This window comes from Eptatretus burgeri, chromosome 13 (genome assembly GCF_056783735.1).
Source record: "Eptatretus burgeri isolate ZD-2024b chromosome 13, Ebu_testis_v1, whole genome shotgun sequence".
NCBI lineage: Eukaryota > Metazoa > Chordata > Myxini > Myxiniformes > Myxinidae > Eptatretus > Eptatretus burgeri.
In genome coordinates this window covers 17,197,236-17,224,061 of record NC_140973.1, presented here as the reverse complement: position 1 = coordinate 17,224,061, position 26,826 = coordinate 17,197,236, and the positions used below count along the sequence as shown (strand labels likewise).

The following is a 26,826-nucleotide window of genomic DNA, read 5'->3' as shown; positions in this document are numbered from 1 at the left end:
TACAACTTGGTAAAGTTTCATGATGATTGGTTTTCGAATTGTGACCTGTCGGTGATTGATAAACAGACAAACAGAGAGAATAACAAAATCGACTGACCAATACACTTGAAAAATCTTCGATTTTGCAAGTAACAAGAATGTGTCAGGTGGTAGCCTGACAGGTATGATGAACATCATGCAAATGCCGTCACTGTCACCTTGACATTTGACGTATGTAATCAAAATGACATTTGATGTATGACATTGACCTTTGGAGTCGTTTCTTGAACACAACGTGCTTGGGTTTGCGACATGCCATGTCCCATGACAGACTTTCCGATGCCACACATTATCTCTGCAGATAATAAGAAGTAAGGCATATTTCCCATATTCCATATTAAAGACATATTATAAGGCAGAAAAGTTATTCCCCAGCCGGCAGTGGAAGAATTTGGCGAGCCGTTTTGTCTCCAGGCTTCTTGATGCCTCCCACTCCATGTAGAAGTGAAATTTCCTTGTACATGGTGAAAAACACCCCTCTTCTGCAGTGTTGAAAGTCTGCATTCATATCACAGGGACATCGTCACACTAAGTGACTGACAGATTGGCTTTTGTGGAATGTCAAACCTGTCTCCTCCCTGATTTCTCAACCTCACAGCCACATCCAGAAAGGGCCCAGGAAAGGTTAACAAGTGGAAATGAAAAGACAATGATGTCAGACAACCTGAATGTTTGCTTCGGCAGTTCACAAACACATTTGTGAGGCATGGTACTCACACTGCACAAACCACATTCCAGAGTTTTAAAATTATGCAAAACATCATGAGAATAGAGGATGACGTCAAACAGCCTGCAGGTTTGCTCAGGCAATTCAAACACATATTCCTAAGGCCTATAATTTATACAAAGTATGTATGACACTAAAAGCCTAGTGGTGGCCTGACAGTTAAGGTGTTTGGCTTAATATTTCAAGGTCCTGAGTTCATGCCCCTGTTGTGTCCTTCATTAACACCAGGTGGGTTGATTTAGCCGATCATCCTTAGGAGGTAGGCAACATGAGAACCAGCTCTGAAAAAAATGAGCTATTTGAGTGTCTTTCGTTGGAGTGGCGAGTGGTCTAGTATTGTGCTCCCTAGCCAATGAAACTGCTTCCTACACGTCTGACTGCATGACAGGAATGGTTATTTATATTGTTGCGGAAATGGCTTCTTGGAGGATTGTATAACTTAGAAATAGTTATTCTCTTAATACATGTATTAGCATAAGAGTGAGGTAATTTAATTGTGATAAAGAATTATGCATCAGTATCTATACAGAAAGCCGTCGTCTTCCCTCCATCATGTTTGTATCAAAAACCACTACTACCTTGAAACCCTATTTCATGTTCTTTCCTTTGTAATCTGTCTTGATGTCCTTTTGGGAAATAGCGGTCCTGCAGGCCGACCAAGGCGCAAGTTTTGACACACCCGTACCAGGCTTGGAACATTTGGGATGGGCCGAGAAGCTTAGAGGAAGGATTTCGCATTGATTCCTATACAGGAAAGATTTGGCGAGACAATAGCATTCAAGACCAAACACACTTCCCCATCGAGCGTGACAAACTACTCTAAGTCACCATTTTGAGTAGCTCAATGGGAGGAGGAATCTGGCGTGTCGCTCGTTCGACCTTGGATAAAGCAAATTGAGAGAGGTAAAGATGTGATTAGGCCCTCAATCCGGATTGGTGAATCTGGGCTGATTGACCGACGTGACCGCCTTAGCAATTTTATTATGAGCAGAATCTTGTGGTTAAAAAAAAGAAAGTGTTTTATTCTTGTGCTGGTTGGAAGAGCTCAAAATGGGAGGAATATATATATATATATATATATATATATATATATATATATATATATATATATATGTATATATATATATATATATATATATATATATATATATATATATATATATATATATATATATATATATGTGTGTGTGTGTGTGTGTGTGTGTGTGTGTGTGTGTGTGTGTGTGTGTGTGTGTGTGTGTGTGTGTGTGTGTGTGTGTGTGTGTGTGTGTGTGTGTGTGTGTGTGTGTGTGTGAGATGTTTATATTGCAGGCACCTGCAACTCACCACAAGGAGAATCACCTGCTTTAAATCTAATTATTTCTCACAACTTCTAAAAGGTGCCAATAATATTGTCCAGGCCATTTTAGGATTTCTGTGTAGAATAAGCTAAGATTTAGTAATTTTTTCAGATTTTTTGGGGGGTTTGTTCCATTGCAAACCAAAAAAATAGACAAGTGGATACCAAACTATTTTATAATTTCAACAATTTTCTGGAAGAAATGGTGCATTATTTGAAAAAAAAAGTGCAAGGGTGCCAATATTTTTGGCCATGACAGTAAATAAATACATTGTGGTTATGCAGCCCCGACCACCCACCCATCATCATCATCATCATCATCATCATCATCATCATCTATCCTGGTACGTTTCACGGGTATATATGTTCATGTTAATGTAATACTTTGAATACACAAGACCTTTATTGTCATAAAAACCACAGTTTACATTTATAACATCTTGTGTGTTCATTGTATTCGTTTATCAAGTTCTGCAGAAGAGATAACAGGACTTTGTAAACACCCTGTAGATTACTGGCTAAGAGCCATTGTAAAAGTGTTACCTCAGAAGTGGAATTAGATGTTATTCGTCCAATGGATGTTCGTGAATGTACCATTGTTTCTGGGTTAAGTTTGCGCCCAATCTACAAATTTGGTGCCGTTCAGGAAGAAGAAGAAAAATAAGAAAAAGAAGGAAGGATGGAGGAGGGAGAACCACTAACTTTGCTTCCAGAAGGGGTTTATTTGTATTTAAATGTCTGGTAATTGTTTTGTATCCACTTATACATACGTCTGCCTAATACAACTGTCATTAATTAAAAAAGCTTTAACACAATACAGGGATTAAAAAACAAACAAAAAAAAAAATTAAAAGAATTTAAAAATTCTTTAAAAAAATCTTAAAAAAAAAAAAAATCTTAAAAAAAAAAAGTGAATTTTTTTTTTGCAAAAATATTCCCTGGCACTCACTGACGAACCCCCGAAAGTGTGCCGAAGATTTGTTCAGCCAACTCTGAGAAAAAATGGAGACACAAACACACACACACACACACACACACACACACACACACACACACACACACACACACAAACACACACACGGCTCTCATCGTTTTGATACATTTTAGCTCCACATGACAGCCCTCATCAAGTGTTTGTGGCTGGGTAAATGTACTTTCAACTATCATCTCTCACTTATAGATTCTCAGGTAACAGGTCTCTGCATAGCCCATCAGGTTCCACAAAAGCATGGATCACCTTTTCTTGTATTATTGACGATACAGCCAAATACCTGCCCTCCGAGTAGAATGTCTGCGAATAGCTTGACGCCTCTCTCTCTTGCATTGTGACAAAGTGCATACAATCATTCGTCACAATGCCTGGCCGATTGTTGTACGATGATGAATGGCATGCAATCCATGCAATCTTATTGTTGTTTTTATTGGCATTGTGATGCACTTGTTACCCTCACCAGTGGAGAGGTATGTCATTTGGGCCCGTTTGTCTGTTTGTCTCCGCAACCGCTTGTCAGATTGAGAAAAAATTTTCACCAACAGAGCGACTACTCATGTGGAATGTTTCAATAATAATTATGACGTCATACGTCACGTGGTGTAGCAGCCATGTTGAAAAACGAAAAAATTTGGACTTCTGCCCTCTCTGAAACCGCACCAAGGAAAAAAACTTAAACTTGGCACATAGCAAGTACTCCTCATGTGGAACGAGTGTGATTTTTTATGACGTCATAGCTACCTTCATTATGACAGCAACTTTCATGTCATGCGCACACACATCTGCATCTTTCAGATGCACACACACAACACACACCATGCGCACACACATCTGCATCTTTCAGATGCATACACACAACACACACCTTTTTGTATGAGATGCCTATGTCTATGCCCTTGAGTCTGGCAGAATGGTACGTAGGTACACAGCACTTATGCTAAAACTGTCTAGTGTGGGTTTGATTCCAGACTCCACTAGAAACGACTGGATTGTGGTCAGTGCTTCACAAAGTGTGTTGTCCCTCGGGTGGATTTTAAGCTGGGCATCCCATCTGCCGGCATTAATTGGGGGACGTGTACTTTGCAATGAGTATGCGAGCTATCGCCGGCATCCTGGACAAATTCGAAATAACTGCCACATTTAGTCAACCAGCCAGTTCCTGAAAGACTCGGGCCAATCCCACAAGGTGTAATATGTCGTCTTCAGAGCCGTAATCACTGTAAAACAACAACAACTAGAACAAAAAGAATAAGAATAAGAATAAAACGTATGAGGGACCTTCTGTTGGCTGCTGAATCAACACCAGGTGGGGTTGACTCAGCCTGTCGTCCTTCTGAGGTTAGCGAAATGAGTGCCGTTGTACTGGTTGCGGTGTTGTGTTGAATGACGTCATGACGTAGCGGAGTGGCTGCGCATGCGCATAATAAACAGGTCCTGCTATGGCGTCATTCCATAGTGTCTGTGTCCTTCACTGAAATACGGGCGAAGGCGTTTGTTCAATTTATAACACCAGTATATCGGGGCACAGCATCAGTGGCACAGCCGTGCTTCCAAGAAATGATAGCTACATGGCAGCCAAGCTGCCATACACAAAGAACAGAACAAAATATCCATTCTTCTTACTTTTCTTGTTTCTCTCTCCCTTCCAAACCTTTCGTGTTTCTCCCAAATCCTTCCACGTATTCAGCTACTGCCCTCTTCTCCGACACCCATCACCCACCCTCTCCTTTATCCTCTCAACACTTCCCACGTTTGTGCGTACATAATATATAGATAGCTCCTTTCAGACGTCATCTATCTATAATTCCAGCAATGTGTGTGTGTGTGTGTGTGTGTGTGTGTGTGTGTGTGTGTGTGTGTGTGTGTGTGTGTGTGTGTGTGTGTGTGTGTGTGTGTGTGTGTGTGTGTGTGTGTGTGTGTGTGTGTGTGTGTGTGTGTGGCCGCTGTTTCTCGACAACCACTGGTCTGATCTAATTGAAATTTTCCAGGTATATTGCTGGGGACCTGAGGATGTGCCTTTTCAAGGTTTGATATTAATCGGACAAGTGCTTCCCAAGTTATGGCCATTTATTTACCAACCAATGACAAGACACGTTGCTGTGGCCATTTATTTACCAACCAATGACAAGACACGTTGCTGTGGCCATTTATTTACCAACCAATGACAGGACACGTTGCTGCATAGACGTGGCTGATGGGGAAGAGATCCTCAGCCGCGGTCCCCATTACGGGTTACAACGTACGGACTTCCGGATAGTGATGACTTAATGTATTCTAATAATTTCTCGATTTCTTATGCGCATTTATAGATAGACACAATGCCCCAATCCAGTCGTCGTTTACAAGAGCGAAGGAACGGACTGTGTAGTTGCTTGAAAATTTTAGCCGCGAGCGAGGCGCGGCTTGAAGAGAGCTTCTTCTTCTTCTTCTTCTTCTTCTTCTTCTTCTTCTTCTTCTTCTTCTTCTTCTTCTTCTTCTTCTTCTTCTTCTTCTTCTTCTTCTTCTTCTTCTTCTTCTTCTTCTTCTTCTTCTTCTTCTTCTTCTTCTTCTTCTTCTTCTTCTTCTTCTTCTTCTTCTTCTTCTTCTTCTTCTTCTTCTTCTTCTTCTTCTTCTTCTTCTTCTTCTTCTTCTTCTTCTTCTTCTTCTTACAAAACCTTTAGGACTCAGCTCTTTTATATACACGATCTGGATCTCCTTAAATACTAAGCACTTGTACACATCCTCGCATTGAGGGTGCCTTTTGAGAGCGTGTATCATGAACTTTTAAATATATTCGGACATTTGCTTTTAAGTTTCGAAAAGTTCACGTTACTATTTAAAGATTATTCCATTTAATGTGTTGTAATTTCGTAAATACACTATTTTCTCGTCATGAACGACGATCGGCCATGACGGGTCTCGTTATTGGCTCAATCAAGGCACGTGACGAAATATCAGAAGTTGTTGTTGTTGGTTTTTTTCTTCTTCTTCCTCTTATTGTTCTTGTTCTTCTTCTTCAGGTGAAGACAAAACCTTTAGGACGCGGCTCTTGGACACATTTGTCCTTGTTTTTTTTTGTACGTACGTTTTTTTTCTTTTTTTTCTCTCTTCTCTTCTCTTTGTGTTTTTCCTTGCAATGACATTGCGAAAAGGCAAAATATGTTTGCGCTATTTGAATAACTGGCCATTAAAACTAAATTGCGAATAATCGTAACTGCGATATGCGAACTTCCGGACAGTGAGGACTTAACTTCCGGATTTCTGGATAGTGACGACTTACTGTATCCTTTCTCGATTTATCGACTTACTGTATTCTTTCTTTCTCGATTTTCTTAAACACAGTGCCCCAATCCAGTCGTCGTTTACGACAGCGAAGGAACGGCCTGTGTGGTCGTTTGAAATTTTTTTTTTGGGGGGGGGTTTGCACGTACGGCCATGCACGTATGGGCACGCGAGAGCGAAGGAACGGCCTGCGTATTTGTTTGTGGCAAGCGGTTTTAAAGTATACTAGTGCGGGCCCGTAGCTGCGTGCCTGTAGGTGCGTGCCAGTATGTGCAGCTTCGTTCCTTCGCTCTCGTAAACGACGACTGGATTGGGGCATTGTTTCAACGAGATCGGACCAACCGTATCATAAATGGCCATAACTTGGGAAACACCTGGGAAACATACTCAGGTCCCCAGCGTCAATTGTGACGTCATTTCAAACGAAGAAGAAGAAGAATTGTGATGCCCCCTCTCTCTCTCGCCACCCCTCTCTCTCCCCCCCTCTCTCTCCTCCCCTCTCTCTCCTCCCCTCTCTCGCCCCTCTCTCTCGTATTGTGATGCCCCTCTCTCTCATCCTCCTCTCTCGCCCCCCTCTCTTGCACTCTCTCTCGCCCCCTCTCTTGAATTGTGACGCCCCCTCTCTCTCGCCCCACTCTCGCCCCCTCTCTCCCCCTCTCTCCCCCCACTCTCACCCCCCTCCTCTCTGTAAATGGATTCACAAATGTCTACCAAGCACAACAATTAATTCAAACCTTGGGGAAAAACAGCTTTCAAACCGTTGGGAAACAGCTGTTTCCCTTGGGAAAATTCAAACCTTGGGATTAATTAATAATTTCAACAATTAATTCAAACCTTGGGAAAAAACAGCTTTCAAACCTTGGGAAATACTTGGGAAACAGCTGAAACGGATGAAGACGTATGACAGGACACGGGGCTATGACGTCACAATGTTTTTTTTTTTGCACGTACGGGCACGCACTAGTTACAAAAATCTCGATAGCTACAACGGAGCGAATTGTGTTTGTTGTCTCCTCCCAGACGGAGCATCCACGGTCCACGAAACTCAGCTATATTGTACTTAGTACACATGACTGGATCGCTATCACGAGCTAACGAACAAGCACTACGGGGTTAAAAAACTGAACCCGAGGCCGCCGAGTATTGGCGACGTCGCCCGATGAACTACGCCGAACATGATTGGCCCAGTGCCATCACGTGCCCACCACAGAACAGACCGCCACCACCACCTGTCTATGGGACGAGTAATGTAGTACATATTTTAAAAGGTTTTAGAGGGGATTTTAACTCGTTTACCTTGAGCTCGGGTTCAACGGGTCGAAAGGACGAATTCGTGAGTCCGACACGACCGGCAGGTACGCACGATCTTCAGCAATGAAATGCAGGTGATTCCGCTTCTTCGAAATGTGTAAGTAAATGAGCACATGACGTGTTGGGGACAAACATGTAATTCCCATAAACGACGTACGTCCAATCACGTGACCATGTGCGTGCTCGGCGCAGGAATGTGCGTTTTTACCTCGAGATAAATATCTCATGATGCACGTTTGGGATCAGGAATCGTGATTCTTACACTTCACGTTGAACGGTGTGTTAGTGTGTTACAGGGAGAATCGTTACATTGAAAACTATGAACACCGGACGATCGGTCACATTGTTAAACTCGCATTCCTGGAGTCGGGTGTCTGAAAACATGAAGGTAAGTGGACTGGACGGTGTAAACACTTTTACCATGGCAACGCATGACGTCCGTCGCTGATGCTAATCATGATCGTGATCATCGTGATCATCATGATCATGGTCGTCGCTAATCATGGTCGTCCATCAGTGACCGGCATGTGAATCAGATACAGCTTCGATTCGAATGAAAGGTAGTCTTCTCCTTCTTCTTCTTCTTTTTTTTTCCTCCTCCTCCTCTTTCTTCCTCTTCTTCTTCTTATACTCCTTCCTCCTCTTCTTATTTTTCCTCCTTCTTCTTCTTCTTCTTCTTCTTCTTCTTCTTTTTCCGACTCTTTCTTCTTCTTCTTATACTCCTCCTTCTTACTCTTCTTCTTCTTTTTCCTCCTCCTCCTTCTTCCTCTTCTTCTTCTTCTTTTTCCGACTCTTTCTTCTTCTTCTTATACTCCTCCTTCTTACTCTTCTTCTTCTTTTTCCTCCTCCTCCTTCTTCCTCTTCTTCTTCTTCTTTTTCCGACTCTTTCTTCTTCTTATACTCCTTCTTCCTCTTTTTCTTCCTCCTCCTCCTTCCTCTTCTTCTTCTTTTTCCTCCTCCTCCTTCTTCCTCTTCTTCTTTTTCCGACTCTTTCTTCTTCTTCTTCTTCTTCTTATACTCCTCCTTCTTCCTCTTCTTCTTTATACTACTCTTTCTTCTTCTTCTACTCCTCTTTCTTCTTCTTCTTATCCTCCTCCTCCTTCTTCCTATCCTCCTCCTCCTCCTTCTTATCCTCCTCCTCCTTCTTCTTCTTATCTTCCTCCTCCTCCTCCTTCTTATCTTCCTCCTCCTCCTACTTCTTCTTACCTTCCTCCTCCTCCTCCTCCTCCTCCTCCTCCTCCTCCTTCTTATCCTCCTCCTCCTACTTCTTCTTCTTACCTTCCTCCTCCTCCTCCTCCTTCTTATCCTCCTCCTCCTACTTCTTCTTCTTACCTTCCTCCTCCTCCTCCTCCTCCTCCTTCTTCTCCTCCTTCCACTTCTTCTTCTTCTTCGCTGTGTGGTTGCATTAATAGCTGATGGTGTTGCTGTCCTCTGTAGGTCAGGGAAGGAATTTTGAATTTGTTCAGGGTGCCGGCGATAGCTCGCCGACTCTTCACGAAGGACACACTGTGGGATCTTTAACGTCCACCAACTAACACTGGCAGATGGGACATCCATCCGAGGGACGGCGCACACATTGATGATGAATCCAGCCTGTGAAACACCGAGATGACAGTTTATAGCTGAGTCGGGATTCAAACCCAGGCTAGACAGCTTAGAGATGAGTGCTACGGACCTGCGTGCCATTGATACATTCTTTACATCAATAATAATAGTCCTTACATTTTAGCAGCTTCATTAATAAATAAATTAAAAGCAGATCTTACCGTTTAGTGTGATCCTTGTCCTTGCTTTCCCTTGCTGAGTTCTCCAATCTCAAGCTCATAGTTTGATACTTTAAGCAGCACACAAGCCTCTGAGTGTTCAGTTGTTATCTGGCTCTGAGAGGACAGAGAACTGACTTAATCTGTGAAAATTGTTACAGACCAGTATTTTCATTTAAATGTGCTTTGGTGAAGATTGTTTTGGCTGTGGAATGGCCTGATGGGTCGCAATGACACTGAAGCGGCCTCAGCAGCTGCAACGACAACACGACGAGATGGATAAAACACCGACAGTTTGCGTCAAGAGGGACAAGGGGGGAAAAAAACAAAGAAGGAGGAATGGAGATGACAAAGGGGAGAAACAAAACAACACATTTGCCTGAGCTGCTGCACTCGTTCTCATGTGGTGCGAATCATTTTTTAAACTGACTAACACAGTGAAGGAGGAATCAGGGGTCTTCTGTACGCTAACCTGGAAGGTTCAGTGACTCCCCTATTCCCTGACCGCAATGGACCAACTTCAACCTGCTGTACGTTGGTGAGTGCAGAATCAGCTTCACTTCTTATATCATACCTCGTGGGGTATCATTTGCTGAACTCCCTCTACTTGCCAAATCTACTTGTCGGAAATTGCACTGTTGTTGTCTAGGAGACGACTTCAAAGCTCGCATATCCTCACTGGCGCATTATCAAGAAGGCAGCTTGCCCGTTCCTCCACTCTCTCCTCTTCTTCAAGTAATACATTGTCCTTCACATCATGGGGCTCCGGTCCTCAACGTCTCTCACACAACTTGACCTGCGGAGTCGGGTTCTTCTCCATATTCCGGTGATACGAGGCTTTTACCTTCTGAGGGCTTTTAAGACATGACTGTCCTGTCGGCTTCGTCCTGTGTGCATCCTCTGGACAAGATCTTTTCGAACGTGCTCACTGCCGACCCTTCACCCATTTATAACCCACTGGGGTTTATTGTACAAACTGTTTGCTTGAGATAAATTGCCACCTCGAGAGTCGTGAGCTACCTTATGGCTGCATTGTCTGTGATGTTTGTACTTGTATAATTTGGGGATTTCTAGGAAAGTCATTAAGTTTTACATTTAATTAGTATTATTGTATTTAACGTGGACTGTATGGATTAATAAATATTCCTTTTAAATTTATCCTCCGTCTCTTGTCGAATGTCGGTTTCACCCATAAAACAACACAAAGTGCACATTTGTGACTTTGTTTTCTGCCATGACATTCTCCAGGTTACCAGTGCACTTGAGGTGGACACATAACAAATTAGGAGGGTACTCGGTAGAGCGCATGCCTCCACCACATAATGCCTGATCCACAAGAACATATCGGGCCCAATACATTTTAAAACATCATGCTATATATCGTTTTTGGCCCCATCTCTCAATGTCGAAAAATCACTTTGTAATTAAATAATTCTCGTATCCAGATACAGATTCGGATCCTCAACAAAATCAAATCAATTCTTCCTTGTCACACACCCTACCTGGCCACCAAAATCGAATCATTTCTTCCTTGTCACACACCCTACCTGGCCACCAAATTTCATCCAAATCCATCCACTTTTTGGGATATCATGCCATATATTAGTTTCGCTCTATCTCTCAATGGTGAAGAATCACTTTAAAAATTCTAGTAATCAGATCCAGATCCGGATCTTCACCAAAATCTAATCAGTTCGTCCTTGTCACACACCCAACCTGCCCACAAAATTTCATCCGGATCCGTCCACAACTTTTTGAGATATCCTGCACGCAAACAAACAAACAGACAGAGAGCGGGTGAAAATATAACTTCTTTCACCTTTGGTGGTGGAAGTAAATATCTGTTCACAAATGTATGTAGATCCAAATGCTGAGAGCAGTGAAAATGCCACTTTCTTCAAACAGTCGAATTTCACAGGCAGGGACTTCCAAAAGGTCAGGATAGAGACCCCGTGACCTCCCTCTCTCTCGGGAGCCACAAGTGTGCGCCGCAGATCCGTAAACTTCGAGGCCCATAAGTCTGAGGATTATAACTCAATGAGCCGCATATCAAAGTTATCTGGTTGAATGAGAACAGAAAACATCGGGCCAAAACGTTGGACATCTTGAAATGTGATAAAATTTCAATGCGAGTTCTGGCATGTACATTCCAATCTCGGCAACACGGATGGTGCAATCTGTTGATAGCTCGTGAAGCGAAAAGCAGGGTTAAGCGATCAGTCCCATACATGTGTGTTGGAATTTTATTGTTCACTTTTCTCTGCAACCACTTGTCGGATCGAGAAAATGTTCACCGTAGGTGCAACCACCCATGAAGAATGTTTTAATGATGATTATGACATCATAGGTCATGTGGTGTGGCAGCCATGTTGGAAAAAAGGAGAAACGTTGGACGTCTTTATCTCTGAAAACCATTCCATGGAAAAAAAAATGAAACTTGGCACATGTGAAGTACTCATGGGGAATGTGTACTTTAAATATATTTTTTAATGATGTCATAATCGCATATGTATAATGCTACCATCGGATCAGTATGAAAATGTTTGAGGGTTATCTTGCGATAAATTGGTCAACAGAAGAAATTGATGCCATTCGTCACGTGGTTCGGCAGCCATATATATATATATATATATATATATATATATATATATATATATATATATATATATATATATATATATATATATATATATATATATATATATATATATATACACATATATATATATATATATATATATATATATATATATATATATATATATATATATATATATATACACATATATATATATATATATACACATATATATGTTTAGTGTATATATATATATATATATATATATATATATATATATATATATATATATATATATATACACTAAACCAGTGAACCCGTTGGGTTCCCGTTTTGACAGCGGTTGATAAAAAAAAAAATCATTTCAAGAAAAAAATTAAAAAAAACATAGCTACAGCGAACTATACCGCTGAGGTTGTTTGCATTGATCCAATAATCTCGAAGAGGACTTGACTGAATCAGGAATTGATTTTTTAATTATTCTTTTCGTTGCCCGATTTGAACGAAACTTGATATTGCGCGTCAATGTGAAAAAAAAAACGGAGAAAAGAAAGTCGAAGAAATTATTGTGCATAATCTTCTTAACACAATTTTAGTTATTAATGGACACGGAAGTATGAGATCAAAATGGCGATGTTTATTTTATGCTTAAAAATAAATTGTTCTTTGTCCATACCATGTTTGAGATTTTAAATAAATAATTTCAAGAAAAAAAAGATAGCTGCAGCGAACTATACTGCTGAGGTTGTTTGCATTGATCAAATGCTCCCAAAGAGTACTTGACTGAATCGGGAATTGATTTTTTAATAATTTTTTTTTCATTTACCGATTTGAACGAAACTTGATACTGCACACCGCAGGAGAATGGTAAGTATGGTGGGCCGAAAATTTTTGTGCTATCATGTACCGTTTTGGCTGTATTTCAGGAACATACAAATAAGATGAGAGCTTTAGTTATATATATTTATATATATATATATATATATATATATATATATATATATATATATATATATATATATATATATATATATATATATATATATATATATATATATATATATAGAGCCTGGTGTTGGCGTAGTGGTTAGGGTCGTGGCTTGGGATCCAAAAGGACCTGAGTTCAAGCCCTGATGGCCGCTTGAATTAATACACACCAGGAGGTTGACTCAGCCTGTCATCCTTCCGAGGTCGGCGAAGTGAGTACCAGTGTACTGGGCCCAGTGTATGCCCTGGTTAGAATAGGTGTACCATATCCCTGTGTCGTAAGAGGCGACCACGGTTGCGTCAGGAAGGGCATCCGGCACAGGTAAAACCTGTGCCAAATCATTATGTGGATCATAACGAGTGATCCGCTGTGGCGACCCCTAACGGGAGCAGCCGAAAGAAGAAGAAGAAGAAGAAGAAGAAGAAGAAGAAGAAGAAGATATAGATATATATATATATATATATATATATATATATATATATATATATATATATATATATATATATGGAGAAACTTTACAGGTATGACCAGAAGGAACAAAATGTTCCCACCTCTGACACCATAGGTCACATGGTTTGACAGCCATATTGGATTTACCCTAAAACTTTTATAAATCTCCTCCAGAACAGCTGGACATATCAAGGGGAAACTATACACACATGTTCCTCAAGACCTGGTGATACCAGGGTGTTCTTGAATAATTGGTAGGTCACATGGTTTGGCAGCTATATTGGACTGAAGGAAAATGTTTTTTAAATTCTCTTTCTTGAACCGCTTGCATCAATTGACGTGAAACTTAAAAATTATGATCTCGTAGTTTTAAATGTGGAATATATGTTTTAAATTTCAACCTGATCAGTTGCACAATCTGGCAGCCAGAATTATTTGATTTTTTTGAATCTGGGTTATTTTTTATTTTTTATTATTATTATTTTTAATTAAGGAGCCTGGTGTTGGCTTTGTGGTTGGGGTGGTGGCTTGGGATCCTATGGTCCTGAGTTCAAGCCCCATTGGCCACTGAATTAACACCAGGTGGTTGACTCAGCCAGTCATCCTTTCAAGGTCGATGGAATGAGTACCAGTGTACTGGTCCTGGTGTATGTCCCGGTTAGAATATGTGTACCATATCCCTGTGTGTCGTAAGAGGTGACCAGGGTTGGCGTCAGAAAGGGCATCCGGCCATAAAACATTGCCTCAAGAAGGGAACCATGATTGCATGGAGCCTGCAAAAAGCTAACCCCTGCTCAGCAGGGCAAAATGGCTGTAAAAAGGCTGTTTTAATTCGTAATAAGGCTCACTTGGCTGCACATGGATGGGTTTGAGGGTAGATGAGTAGTATTTGAAACCTGAGTCCTATATAGGTTCCTCCTGAGGACTTCATCTTTGCTTTTTTAGGGTTCCTTCTGATGACTCCAATGCAGTACCTATTTTATTTGGTCTTCTATTTGCTTTGAATTTAATTTCTTAAATTACAAATTTGCCGCCAGAAGAGTGGCTCACACCATGTCCTTCTCAAGACTGCGTGGGGTAAGTATTCTATGAATACCATCTAGTTCTTTAAGATGTTGGTAATGGCAAAAAGTTGAGATGTCAATATCCTGAGAAAAAAACAGCAAGTTTTGCAAGAAATGCCTTCCATGTTTCAACAAGGACAAATGTGTCCAAGAGCAGCGTCCTAAAGGTTTTGTCGGCTAAGAAAAAAAAACAAACAACTTCCGATATTTCGTCACGTGCCTTGATTAAGCCAATAGCGAGACCCGTCATAGTGTATTTACGTATTTACGAAATAAATAATGTATTTACAAAATTACAATATATTAAATGGAATAATCTTTAAATAGTAACGTGAACTTTTCGAAGCTTTAAAGCAAATGTCCGAATATATTTACAAGTTCATGATAGACGCTCTCAAAAGGCACCCTCAATGCGAGGATGTGTACAAGTGTTTAGTATTTAAGGAGATACGGATCGTGTATATAAAAGAGTCGAGTCCTAATATAAAGGTTTTGGAAGAAGAAGAAGAAGAAGAAGAAGAAGAACAACAACAACAACAACGCCGCTGCTAAAAATATCCATAATAGTTTGGCCTGCATCCTGCAGACTGAGGTTGAGTTTGTTTAGATGTCCGGTGATGTCAGTTAGAAACATTAGTTGCGGGACCCATTTGTCATCAACCATTTTTGGAGTAGTTTTGACCTTTTTCTGACAAAAAATATATTGATTGCATCAAGACGGTCTACGAAGCATGCCAAAACCTTCCCACGGCTTAGCCAATGAACATTTCTGTTAAGCGGAATGTCCTTGTATGCACTGTACATCTCCTCGAGCAGAACTTAAAACCACCTGCGCACCAAAGGCAGCTCGAGCAACAAAAAAATTCACTATCTTCAACACAGTAGTATAGTCATCACATTATTATTCTCAGAATTAGAAATCTTGTCACAAAAATGTTCTTGATGAATAAAATAATGAAAATTTACCACCGGGTGGCCAATTTGATCATCAATGATCTTTACAAATACCTTCTGTTTTCTGACCATAGCAGGAGTCTGTTGTCACAGAAAATAAATATTTTTCTGATGTCAATTCCTTTCCACAAAATGATTAACAAACGTCTTCGCTACATCTTCCCCTGTTGTTGTGCCATGCATGGGTTTTAGGCAGTATACCTCTTGTCGAACTTCATCTGAGTCACAGTATCTCACAACAACTACTAACTGCAGCACGTCATTTATATCCACACTCTCATCAAACATGACACTAAATACCACTGCATCTTTTAACGCCACCGTCTGTTGTTTTTTAAAGTTTTCTGCCATTTTGTGTGTGCGTCTCTCTGATCTGGCGGACACAGGTACTTTTTAATTCTGGAGACGATTGTATCTTTATTGGGAAAACCATTGAACAAAATATCTGAACAACTGAGAAAGCCTCTTTTATATATCCCATGTCTGTAAATGGCTTTCCATGTTTTGCAACACATTGTGGGATTTTGTAAGTATCCTCTGTGGCTTGATTTTTACTGACACAAACGTGAGTAAAGACACTGCTTTGCTTTCCGTACCTCATTATGGCCCATTTGATTGACTCAGCCGTGTCTGCCTCATCGTTGAAGTGTTTCTCATGCTTTGTCTGACAATGTCGTTGGATGCTTGAAATGTGGCAAAACAATGCTCTCATAACATGGAGTACAAACAGCACATATTCGTCTCTCCAAGAGGGCTGAAATGAGTGAACATCTAACTTTGCTTTCTTAGGAACCGCCATTTTGTCCAAAAAATAATGGAACCGCCATTTTTTGCACCTGTCGTAAGATATCCTGCAAATCAAGATTGGCTGACCCTGCTAAACATAATGCATTAAATAAACCAATTAAATCCAGACATTAATGCCAGACCCTGCTTTCCTTCCTGAATGTCCCTGTCGTGCAAGGACCTGAAAGTCCTTATAATGTCCATCTTGTTCACCCTGTGTACCCCACCCCATCCCTTCCACAGATCTCCTCATGTCTCTGTTCCCCACTGTTTTTTCCTTCCCTCTCCCACCCCTCTTGTCTCCTGCTCCCATTGTTATACGTTCTGTGTGTTAGCTCTTAAACAAGCCTTGACATTGTATTTATAAATAAATTAATTAATTAATTGTTTTTCTTTCCACATGAGAGCTTTCATTGAGTCGCCTAATTTGGAGTCTAAATTATGCGACTCAATGAAAGTTCTTTTTAAAAATTATTTTAGAGATTGACAGAGCAGTCAAGCAACGTTTTTATCAGTTTGTTTGCTGTTAATTGGACTTTTATTGTGCGTGCCACTCATGGCATACCGTATTTTGCTGACCCTTGCTCTAGGCAATCCTGCAAGCCTATTAAAGGCTGTGTATGTGTGCAGTTGCCCATCTCACCTACATCGCATCTCCACCTCAGCTCTCAACAGCAATGTAATTATATACTGGATATAATATCAAAGCTCATTGAAGAGCGAATTGACAGTGGTCAGTGGCTAAGAATGATGGTGGTGTAGTCAGTAGTGAGGTCAGGTGTGGGAGCATGTGCCGGAGCAGCGCGTCGCTGCGACCACTTTCCACCGGTACTCCAAGGGCCTCCGTCTGGCCATCCCCAAGGCAGATGCCTGACCCATCCTCATCTCCTTGAGATGCCGATCAACCTGCTGCAACCACGAGGCACGTGGTCAGGCCATTGGCCTCCTCCACTCACTAGACTCCCTCGCTGAGAGAATCTGGTGAGCAGGATCAGCGTCAGGAAAACGAGCCACATGTCCATACAGCTGCAGCTGATGTTCACGGACTATGCAGGTAACAAATCTCATTTGAGTCTCTCAGCAACCGCTCGTTGGACACAAAGTCCGACCAGCGATAGCCAAGCATTCTCCGAAGAGACCTGGTACCAAAGGAATTAAGTCTTCATCTCAGATCCCTGGTAAGAGTCCAAGTCTCACATCCATAGAGCAAGACTGGAAGCACCAAGGACCTGAAGACTCGGACTTTCGTCTCTCTCTCTCTCTCTCTCTCTCTCTCTCTCTCTCTCTCTCTCTCTCTCTCTCTCTCTCTCTCTCTCTCTCTCTCTCACCCCCTCCTTGCACCCCTCCCTCCCGCAGTTTATTGCAATGTTTGGTGAGGTATAGCTCTCCCCACCTCCCACTCCCCCTTCCTCGCTCTTACCCCCCCCCTTCCTAGCTTCTTCTCTCCTCTTTTCCTCTCTCTCTTCTCCCCCCGGGTTGCATTTGCTAGTGTATAATAAAGGTGAGATTATACATCCATCAACCTACCACTTAGAGGCTGACGTTTTGTGATTTGAGAGGAAGGGGAAAATTTTAATTGAAAATGTGAATTCAACAACTCACAAGACAAATATACAGTATTAAACAACTCCTAAGCTAAAGTCAATGAGAGACGTTCGTGCTTGCACACTTTTCCAAACAGCCTGCATGATATAGGTATTCCCCTCTGCCCCAGAGTCATTATGAAACTCCCTTTCAAGATGAATTGACCTGTTTCAGACATTTGCATGCTGTGTAAAATACGAAGTATATATCTCTGGTTATGGAGGTATGCAAGGCCTGAAGCACATTTAGGTATTGGAAAAACAAGGCAAGAGGAATAGGTTTGGATTTGGGCTGTTTTGGTTCAAACGACTTAAGTTTCCATCTTTACATCCACCTTCAGTGTTATGGAGGTATTGAGGATTTTCTATGTCTAAATTCAAATGTCTTACTTTTAGTAAGGCCGTGACTCGTCTGTGATGTATTTTTCTGCTGTGTTGTTTCGTAATCGTAAAAGGTAGTTTGACATTAATTATTTGTGTGTGAACCACATCCACTCTTCGGTGAGCCATGACACTGGACACCGATACAAAAACAAATACCACATTAGATACATTGCTGTCAAAGAAGTACACCAGTACAGATGACAGGATGGCTTTGAGGTACACACACTTGCCTCTAAGCCGTCTAGCTTTTGTTCAAACCTTGACCCAGCTATAATCTGTTATCCCAGTGTTTTACAGGTAGGGTGATTCATCATTGTTGTGTGTGTTGTCCCTCGGATGGACATTAAACTGGGGGTTCCGTCTGCCGGCATGAGTTGGTGGACATTAAAGATCCCACGGTGTCCTTTGTGAAGAGTAGACGAGCTATTGCCGGCACCCTGAATGCATTGCAAATTCTTGCCCTGACCTACAGAGGGCACTGCATCAACGGCCCAGACATGCCATCAGCCAATAGTACTACCCGACAACCTTGTGCTGCATATGAAAGAAGAAGTACACCAGTGTGCAGTATTTATAGTACATTATTTAATTATCATGAATACTTTTCATTTTCATATCTGTCAAACTTTCTTGCAGCAACTTTTTTATTTTTAGATACGTACACGAACTTTAGTCTTCATCTTGGTAGCGCTGCAAAAGATATTCTGCCTGTGCAAGAGGAGACAAGATGAATAAAAGGCCAAATTAATAATCTTGAATATAAATACCGTCGGTGATTTTCATTCACTAAAATTTGCATTAATTTCAGCACACTGATGTGATTCTATAGGAATAACACTGCCTGCAGGTTATATCGAGAGGGGCATCTCCATATTACATATGGATGAGAAGGGGTGGATGGGGTGGTATCATTGGTGATAAGTATAGACAAAAATAAGGAATGTGTGAGTTGAGCAAAAAGGGGAATAACATCGGAAAAGAGTTGGGAGAAAAAGGAAGGGACATTGGAAGGGGAAGGTAGGAAGGAAAAATGCAGAGAAAAAGGAGCACGGCAAACATCACCTTTGTTACAGTCTTAGTTCTCTCTTGTACGTAATGCTAGCCTGTGGGAATTAGTCACAAAATGTAGGTTAAGATGCATAACAGCTTAAGGTTTAGAGTATTTGTTTCTAAGTAAGAAGTCTTATCGATTAAAAAACTGCCTGAAGCATGGAGTGCCCTTTTGAAAACCCTTCCTCTCTTACTTCTCTTAATCCCTAAAATAAATATATGGTCCCTAATACCATGAAGGGTTAATGGCTGAAACATCATATTCTTGCTTCCTTTGGCAGTCAACGTACCTCAATCAACATCCTGTTGATTTCATCCACTCTTCTCTAATTAAACTCGAATTTTGAGCAGTCACTCTGTCCTAAAGCAATTGTGGAAACCAGATGCGTGAAACAAATCTTGACCACATCTCCATCCCGTAAAACACAAACATGCATTTTTTGTCCCCTTTAGAAATTTACATCAAGTTTCAACTCATTGCATCTGGCGAATTATGAGTAATAAATAAAAATGACCGTTTTTACAGCCATTTTTCCCTGCTGTGCAGGGGTTGGCTTTTTCTTGAGGCAATGTTTTTATGGCCGGATGCTCTTCCTGATGCCAACCCTGGTCACCTCTTACGACACACAGGGATATGGTATACCTATTCTAACTGGGGCATACACCGGGACCAGTACACTGGTACTCATTTCACCGACCTCAGAAGGATGACAGGCTGAGTCAACCCCCTGGTGTTAATTCAGCAGCCAACAGGGCTTGAACTCAGGACCCTAGGATCCCAAGCCGCCACCCTAACCACTAAACCAACACCAGGCTCGGATTATGAGTGCACACAAGAAAGACAGACAGAAAGATATAGGTTGGCAGCTTTATATTGATGATGATGATATACTGTTGGATCCTGATATTCGAGGGGTATACATTCGTAGAAAATGCCTTGAATGTTGGGGCATTACTTCAATGGGGAAAAAGGGGGTAGGTTCCCAGCTGTTTGTGATTCACAAGCGGAAATCAAAAATCCCGCTACAAAACCACGAATACACCCGCAAAAATGCGAAAAAACACCCCACAAATACACGAAGCACAGGGCTGTGTATGAGGAAGCAGCTCACATTTTATCAACCGCGAATAGGCGGGGTCTGCGAATCCGTGAATATCAAGATCCGACAGTGCTGTGTATACCTCACCAAATAATCCACAGGATCTTCAGCCTTGATCTTGCTGCACTCGACCAGTCCCTCGATGATCGGAGGGATCACATATTGCATCAGGTAATGCCGTAGTGGTAACCTCCTGGTTTGCATAAGCTCCTCTGCTTCTGATCTTGCAAACTGGAGCGAGTGCATCTGAGAAGTACACATTTTGTAGGAGGCAAGGCACACATTGTACCAATAAAACCCTTTTAAATTGCAGATTATATAGCATGCACAGAAAAAATATATATCTTCTCTTCTTCTTTCGGCTGCTCCCGTGAGGGGTTGCCACAGCGGATCATCCATATGATCCGCATAGTGATTTGGCACATGTTTTACACCGGATGCCCTTCCTGACGCAACCCTGGTCGCCTCTGACGACACAGGGATCTGGTACACCTATTTTAACCGGGGTATACACCGGCCCAGTACACTGGTGCTCATTTCGCCGACCTCGGAAGGATGACAAGCTGTCAACCCCCTGGTGTTTTTCGACTTGGTATATACATATATACACATACATACATATTAATGTGTATATATACATATATATATATATATATATATATATATTCAGTGGCCCAACAGGGCTTGAACTCAGGACTTTTTGGGTCCCAAGCCGCTGCCCTAACCACTGCGCCAACACCAGGCTTATTCAAAATATAAAAAAAAATAAAAATTATATATATATATTTATATATATATATATATATATATATATATATATATATATATATATATATATATATATATATATATATATATATATATATATATATATATATATATATATATATATATATATATATATACACATACACATTATAATTACAGGTGTGTGGTGGCCTCATTGTTGTGAATAATGGACTGGAAACCTAAAGGTTGTGAGTTCAAATCCAGCAGAAGTTCGACAGCAGAAAGCTTATGCACGCTAAGTTTCTGCAAATACATTTTTTGTATTATTTGCATGTGAACCACATCCACTCTGAGGTGAGTCATGACAGTGGACACCGATACAAATGTGAGAAAATAAGATAGATTGCCGTTACACTTTAAGATTGTTGGTAAAATCCAAGCTGGATCATGAATAAACTTTGGGGACAAGTTATTACCTCTGTCACTAAACATGGACGGATGTTATGTTTCCACCCCAGTCTGTGTATCTGATCAGGATATCTCAAAAAGTTGTAGACGGATTCAGATGAAACTTGGTGGACAGGTTGGGTGTGTGACAAGGACAAATTGATTACATTTTGGTGAATATCTGAATCTGGATCAGGATACAAAAGTCTTTTAAATTTTCAAAGTGATTCTTCACCTTTGAGAAATTGAGCGAAAAACAATATATAGCACGATATCTCAAAACGTTTGGATGGAGTGTGACAAAACTTGGTGGATGAGTTGGGTAGGTGACGAGAATAAGTTTATTGGACTTGGGTTCAGGTCTGGATAAAGATCCGGCCTGTCAGTGGGATACAAATCGTAAACTGTTCAGCCGAGTGGAGATATATGCTCTACCAGGTGCCGTTCTAGTTATGCCTGCTACACTTGGTCTGGTCCACCTCTGATGTCAATCCATGCATTGAGGTCGCTCAAAGAAACTTGGATTGGGTACTAAAATTTGCTTTTTGCTTTTAAAAGATAGCACCCCCTCTATAGCGATAAATTATCATTAATTACTCAAGTCAAGGTCGGCAGTTGCTTTCATAATCCATGGAGGTGCATCCTTGGTGTTGATACCAAGCCAAACAAAAGTTTAGTGGAGATATTTATTTATTTAATTCTACAAGTGTGAGGTTCATGGAAGAGAAAGGTGAAATTGACAGTGGGGTAGTGGGGAAACAATTGATCACAACCAGCAAGGGAATAAATTACTTGGAAAAGAAGAGAGAAGAGGGGAGGATACACTGAAACCAGAAAGTAAAAGTGTTGGGTTAGGAAAGGTAATAAAGATCATAAATCAGGATGGGGGATGATATGTGGTGGTGGACTGCCTGCTTGGAGTCCCAGAGAGGAGAGTGAGACAGAAAAGCCTTTGGAAGGTGGTTCCATAGATGGGAGAAGTGAGGAACAAAGGAGTTGAGGTGTGCAGTCAGCCCTGGATTTTGGACGTTTAACCATTCGGGTATTACTGGAAGACCACGTGCATCCGAGAGTTGCCGGGGAGAGTCAGAGGATTGAGAGAGCATGGGGAGCAATATTGGAGAAGTACGAGTAGAGTGGTTTAAAAAATAAAAACCGAGAGATTACTGATCTGACTGTGATGTGAAAGCACCAAACCTGATGTTTCAACCTCATCGTGGGAGATTCCAATAATTTTGAGAGCTTTGGATTCCACAGAATTCAGGAGAGGCAGATCTTATGTTGGGGTGCCAGCCCATATGTGGGAAAGCAGTACTCCATTGAGCTACAGACAAAGGTGTTATAGACTTAGCTCTGATTTTTCCAGGAAAGACAAAGATCGATGGAGGATGCCCAGTTTATAGCTGATGTTGGAGGCTGATGTTGCTCTGTGGTTGGCCCAGGAAAGGTCATTGTTGATGTTGGGGCCTAACAGTTCATGAGACTGAACCTCTTCCAGTGACTGACCATGGAAATACAGTAGATAGGTGGATTAATTTTACAATCTTCCAAAGTGACAGGGTGAGACGGTGAAGCTTTCCAGGATTGAAGGACATGTTCCATTTATCAAACCAGCGTTTAATCATTTCCAAATTGGCAGAAAGTGACGCAGCTGCCACCTGCCCAGCAGTGGGTTGTGATACTGTACGACACAATGTGGAGTCATCTACAAAAGAGGAAGAGTGTGTTTTCAAGAGCATTTGGTGGCATTTATCATTCACCAACAGAAACCCATTGGAAAAATACCACGAGATAAGAAAGGAAGTCTTTTATTCTTGTGCTGCTTGAAAGAGCTCAAAAATGGGAGCTTATATATACTTTTTGGAAGTGATCGAGGCAATGGTCTGTTGCCTATACACCACCTGGGTTCAATTTTTTTTTTTTTTGTCTGATTGAAAAAATTATAATTTTCCCGTCGGTTTGGATTAATCTGAATATTTTTTACTGAATATTCTTTCCGCTGTGAGGAGTGTTTCCGTATCAGGGTGGGACAGACAGCCATTATTAGCCATATATATATATATATATATATATATATATATATATATATATATATATATATATATATATATACATATATATATATATATATATATATATATATATATATATATATATATATATATATATATATATATATATATATATATACGAGGTGTGTTCAAAAAGTATCCAACCTTAATTTTTTGTGCGTAAACAAATGAAGCTAGGGAGGCATGGTTTGGTGCACGTAGGGAGGTGATCCTAATCCGTATGCGTGAATATTTTCCCGCCTGCAGAAGCTGTCAGTCGCCGACAGACCGCCGATGAGTGAGGAAGTGTAAGTGAGCGCCGTCGGATTTTCGTTTTTGACAAAATGATGGAAAAACTTTAACAACGCTACTGCATCAAATTTTGTGTAAAGCTTGGCGATTCCCAAGTGGAAACGATCCGCAAGATTCAACAGGCCTTCGGGAACGAAGCAATGGGCACCACACTGATAAAAGAGTGGTACAACCGCTTCAAAATGGTCGCACATCAGTGGAAAGTGAAGCACGTTCTGGTAGGCCCTCAACATCCCGAAATGAGATCGTCATTGACCAAGTGAGGACCCTGCTGATGCAGGATCGTCGAATCACGATCAGAGAACTTGCAGACGAGGCAGGCGTCAGCATTGGATCCGTTCATTCCATTGTGACTGAGGATTTGGGCTTGAGGAGAATCTCAGCGAAGTTCGTGCCAAAGCTGCTAACGATCGAGCAGAAGCAACTCTGTTTGGAGATCGCACAGGACATGGTGGAGACTGTGAACAGCGATCCTAACTTCTTCAACACAGTGATCACTGGCGATGAGACCACAGTGATCCATCATTTTGTCAAAAACGAAAATCCGACGGCGCTCACTTACACTTCCTCACTCATCGGCGGTCTGTCGGCGACTGACAGCTTCTGCAGGTGGGAAAATATTCACGCATACGGATTAGGATCGCCTACATACGTGCACCAAACCATGCCTCCCTAGCTTCATTTGTTTACGCATGAAAAATTAAGGTTTGATACTTTTTGAACACACCTCATATATATATATATATATATATATATATATATATATATATATATATATATATATATATATATATATATATATATATATATATATATATATATATATATATATATATATATATATATATATATATATATATATATATATATATATATATATATATATATATATATATATATATATATATATATATATATATATATATATATATATATATATATATATATGTATATATATATATATATATATATATATATATATATATATATATATATATATATATATATATATATATATATATATATATATATATATATATATATATATATATATATATATATATATATATATATATATATATATATATATATATATATATATATATATATATATATATATATATATATATATATATATATATATATATATATATATATATATATATATATATATATATATATATATATATATATATATATATATATATATATATATATATATGTATGTATATATATATATATATATATATATATATATATATATATATATATATATATATATATATGTGTGTATATATATATATATATATATATATATATATATATATATATATATATATATATATATATGTATGTATATATATATATATGTATATATGTATATATGTATATATGTATATATATATATATATATATACACAGTGGGGAGAACAAGTATTTGATACACTGCCGATTTTGCAGGTTTTCCCACTTACAAAGCACGTGGAGGTCTGTAATTTTTATCATAGGTACACTTCAACTGTGAAAGACGGAGTCTAAAACAAAAATCCTGAAAATCACATTGTATGATTTTTAAATAATTAATTTGCATTTTATTGCATGAAATAAGTATTTGATCACCTACCAACCAGTAAGAATTCCAGCTCTCACAGACCTGTTAGTTTTGTCTTTAAGAAGCCCTCCCATTCTCCACTCATTACCTGTATTAACTGCACCTGTTTGAACTCGTTATCTGCATAAAAGACAGCTGTCCACATTCAATCAATCAGACTCCAACCTCTCCACAATGGGCAAGACCAGAGAGCTGTCTAAGGACATCAGGGACAAAATTGTAGACTTGCACAAGGCTGGGATGGGCTACAGGACAATAGGCAAGCAGCTTGGTGAGAAGGCAACAACTGTTGGCGCAATTATTAGAAAATGGAAGAAGTTCAAGATAACAGTCAATCTCCCTCGGTCTGGGGCTCCATGCAAGATCTCACCTCGTGGAGCCTCAATGATCATGAGAAAGGTGAGGCATCAGCCCAGAACTACACGGCAGGACCTGGTCAATGACCTGAAGAGAGCTGGGACCACGGTATCAAAGAAAACCATAAGTAACACACTACGCCGTCATGGATTAAAATCCTGCAGTGCACGCAAGGTCCCTCTGCTCAAGCCAGCGCATGTCCAGGCCCGTCTGAAGTTTGCCAATGACCATCTGGATGATCCAGAGGAGGAATGGGAGAAGGTCATGTGATCTGAGACCAAAATAGAGCTTTTTGGGTTAAACTCCACTCGCCATGTATGGAGGAAGAATAAGGATGAGTACAACCCCAAGAACACCATCCCAACCGTGAAGCCTGGAGGTGGAAACATCATTCTTTGGGGATGCTTTTCTGCAAAGGGGACAGGACGACTACACCGTATTGAGGGGAGGATGGATGGGGCCATGTATCACGAGATCTTAGCCAACAACCTCCTTCCCTCAACAAGAGCATTGAAGATGGGGCGTGGCTGGGTCTTCCAGCATGACAATGACCCGGAACACACAGCCAGGGCAACTAAGGAGTGGCTCCGTAAGAAGCATCTCAAGGTCTTGGAGTGGCCTAGCCATTCTCCAGACCTGAACCCAAAAGAAAATCTTTGGAGGGAGCTTAAGGTCTGTGTTGCCCAGCGACAGCCCCGAAACCTGAAGGATCTGGAGAAGATCTGTATGGAGGAGTGGGCCAAAATCCCTGCTGCAGTCTGTGCAAAACTGGTTAAGTACTACAGGAAACGTCTGATCTCTGTAATTGCAAACAAAGGTTTCTGTACCAAATATTAAGTTCTATTTTTCTGATGTATCAAATACTTATTTCATGCAATAAAATGCAAATTAATTTTTTTTAAATCATACAATGTGATTTTCAGGATTTTTGTTTGAGATTCCGTCTTTCA

At 40.4% G+C, this 26,826-nt stretch overlaps 3 protein-coding genes across 15 annotated transcripts in view; 1 reads left to right on the top strand and 2 right to left on the bottom strand.

Annotated features, from left to right (window-relative positions):
* The window catches only part of LOC147013952 (uncharacterized), a 60,073-nt gene extending 52,288 nt beyond the window's left edge, over positions 1-7,785 (bottom strand). The window contains exon 1 of the mRNA XM_085851361.1: positions 7,654-7,785. The gene's annotated coding sequence lies outside the window, so the exon portion shown is untranslated. The remainder of the gene's footprint in view (positions 1-7,653) is intronic.
* On the top strand, positions 7,566-10,589 carry LOC147013951 (uncharacterized). Of its 7 annotated transcripts, none has more exons than XR_015050579.1 (3): positions 7,566-7,765; positions 7,955-8,056; positions 9,106-10,589. XR_015050579.1 is itself a non-coding variant. In XM_085851369.1 (2 exons), exon 2 carries the CDS (start codon positions 8,222-8,224, stop codon positions 9,122-9,124), a length of 903 nt encoding a protein of 300 aa, XP_085707495.1. In that variant the 5' UTR covers positions 7,566-7,765; positions 7,955-8,221; the 3' UTR covers positions 9,125-10,589. The 7 variants fall into 7 exon arrangements, 4 of the variants coding, with proteins under 4 accessions (XP_085707495.1, XP_085707497.1, XP_085707498.1 ...); XR_015050578.1 differs by having other exon boundaries at positions 7,955-8,228; XR_015050577.1 differs by having other exon boundaries at positions 7,955-9,969; positions 10,081-10,589.
* Positions 10,590-18,783: 8,194 nt separating this feature from the next.
* Positions 18,784-26,826, bottom strand: part of LOC147013949 (adenylate kinase 7-like) — a 46,144-nt gene continuing 38,101 nt past the window's right edge. For 6 of the 7 annotated variants that reach the window (XM_085851368.1, XM_085851367.1, XM_085851362.1 and 3 more), the window contains 2 exons: positions 20,456-20,614; positions 18,784-18,922 (listed from right to left, as the gene is read on the bottom strand). In XM_085851368.1, the coding sequence (XP_085707494.1) occupies positions 18,869-18,922; positions 20,456-20,614 (213 nt within the window). In that variant the 3' untranslated portion in view covers positions 18,784-18,868. Of the gene's footprint in view, positions 18,927-20,455; positions 20,615-26,826 lie in introns of all 7 variants that reach the window. The other variant, XM_085851363.1, reaches the window with a different exon arrangement.

Coding starts and splice junctions, on each gene's coding strand:
- LOC147013951 (XM_085851369.1), top strand. CDS start 8,222: ATGAAAGGTAGTCTTCTCCTTCTTCTTCTTCTTTTTTTTTCCTCCTCC.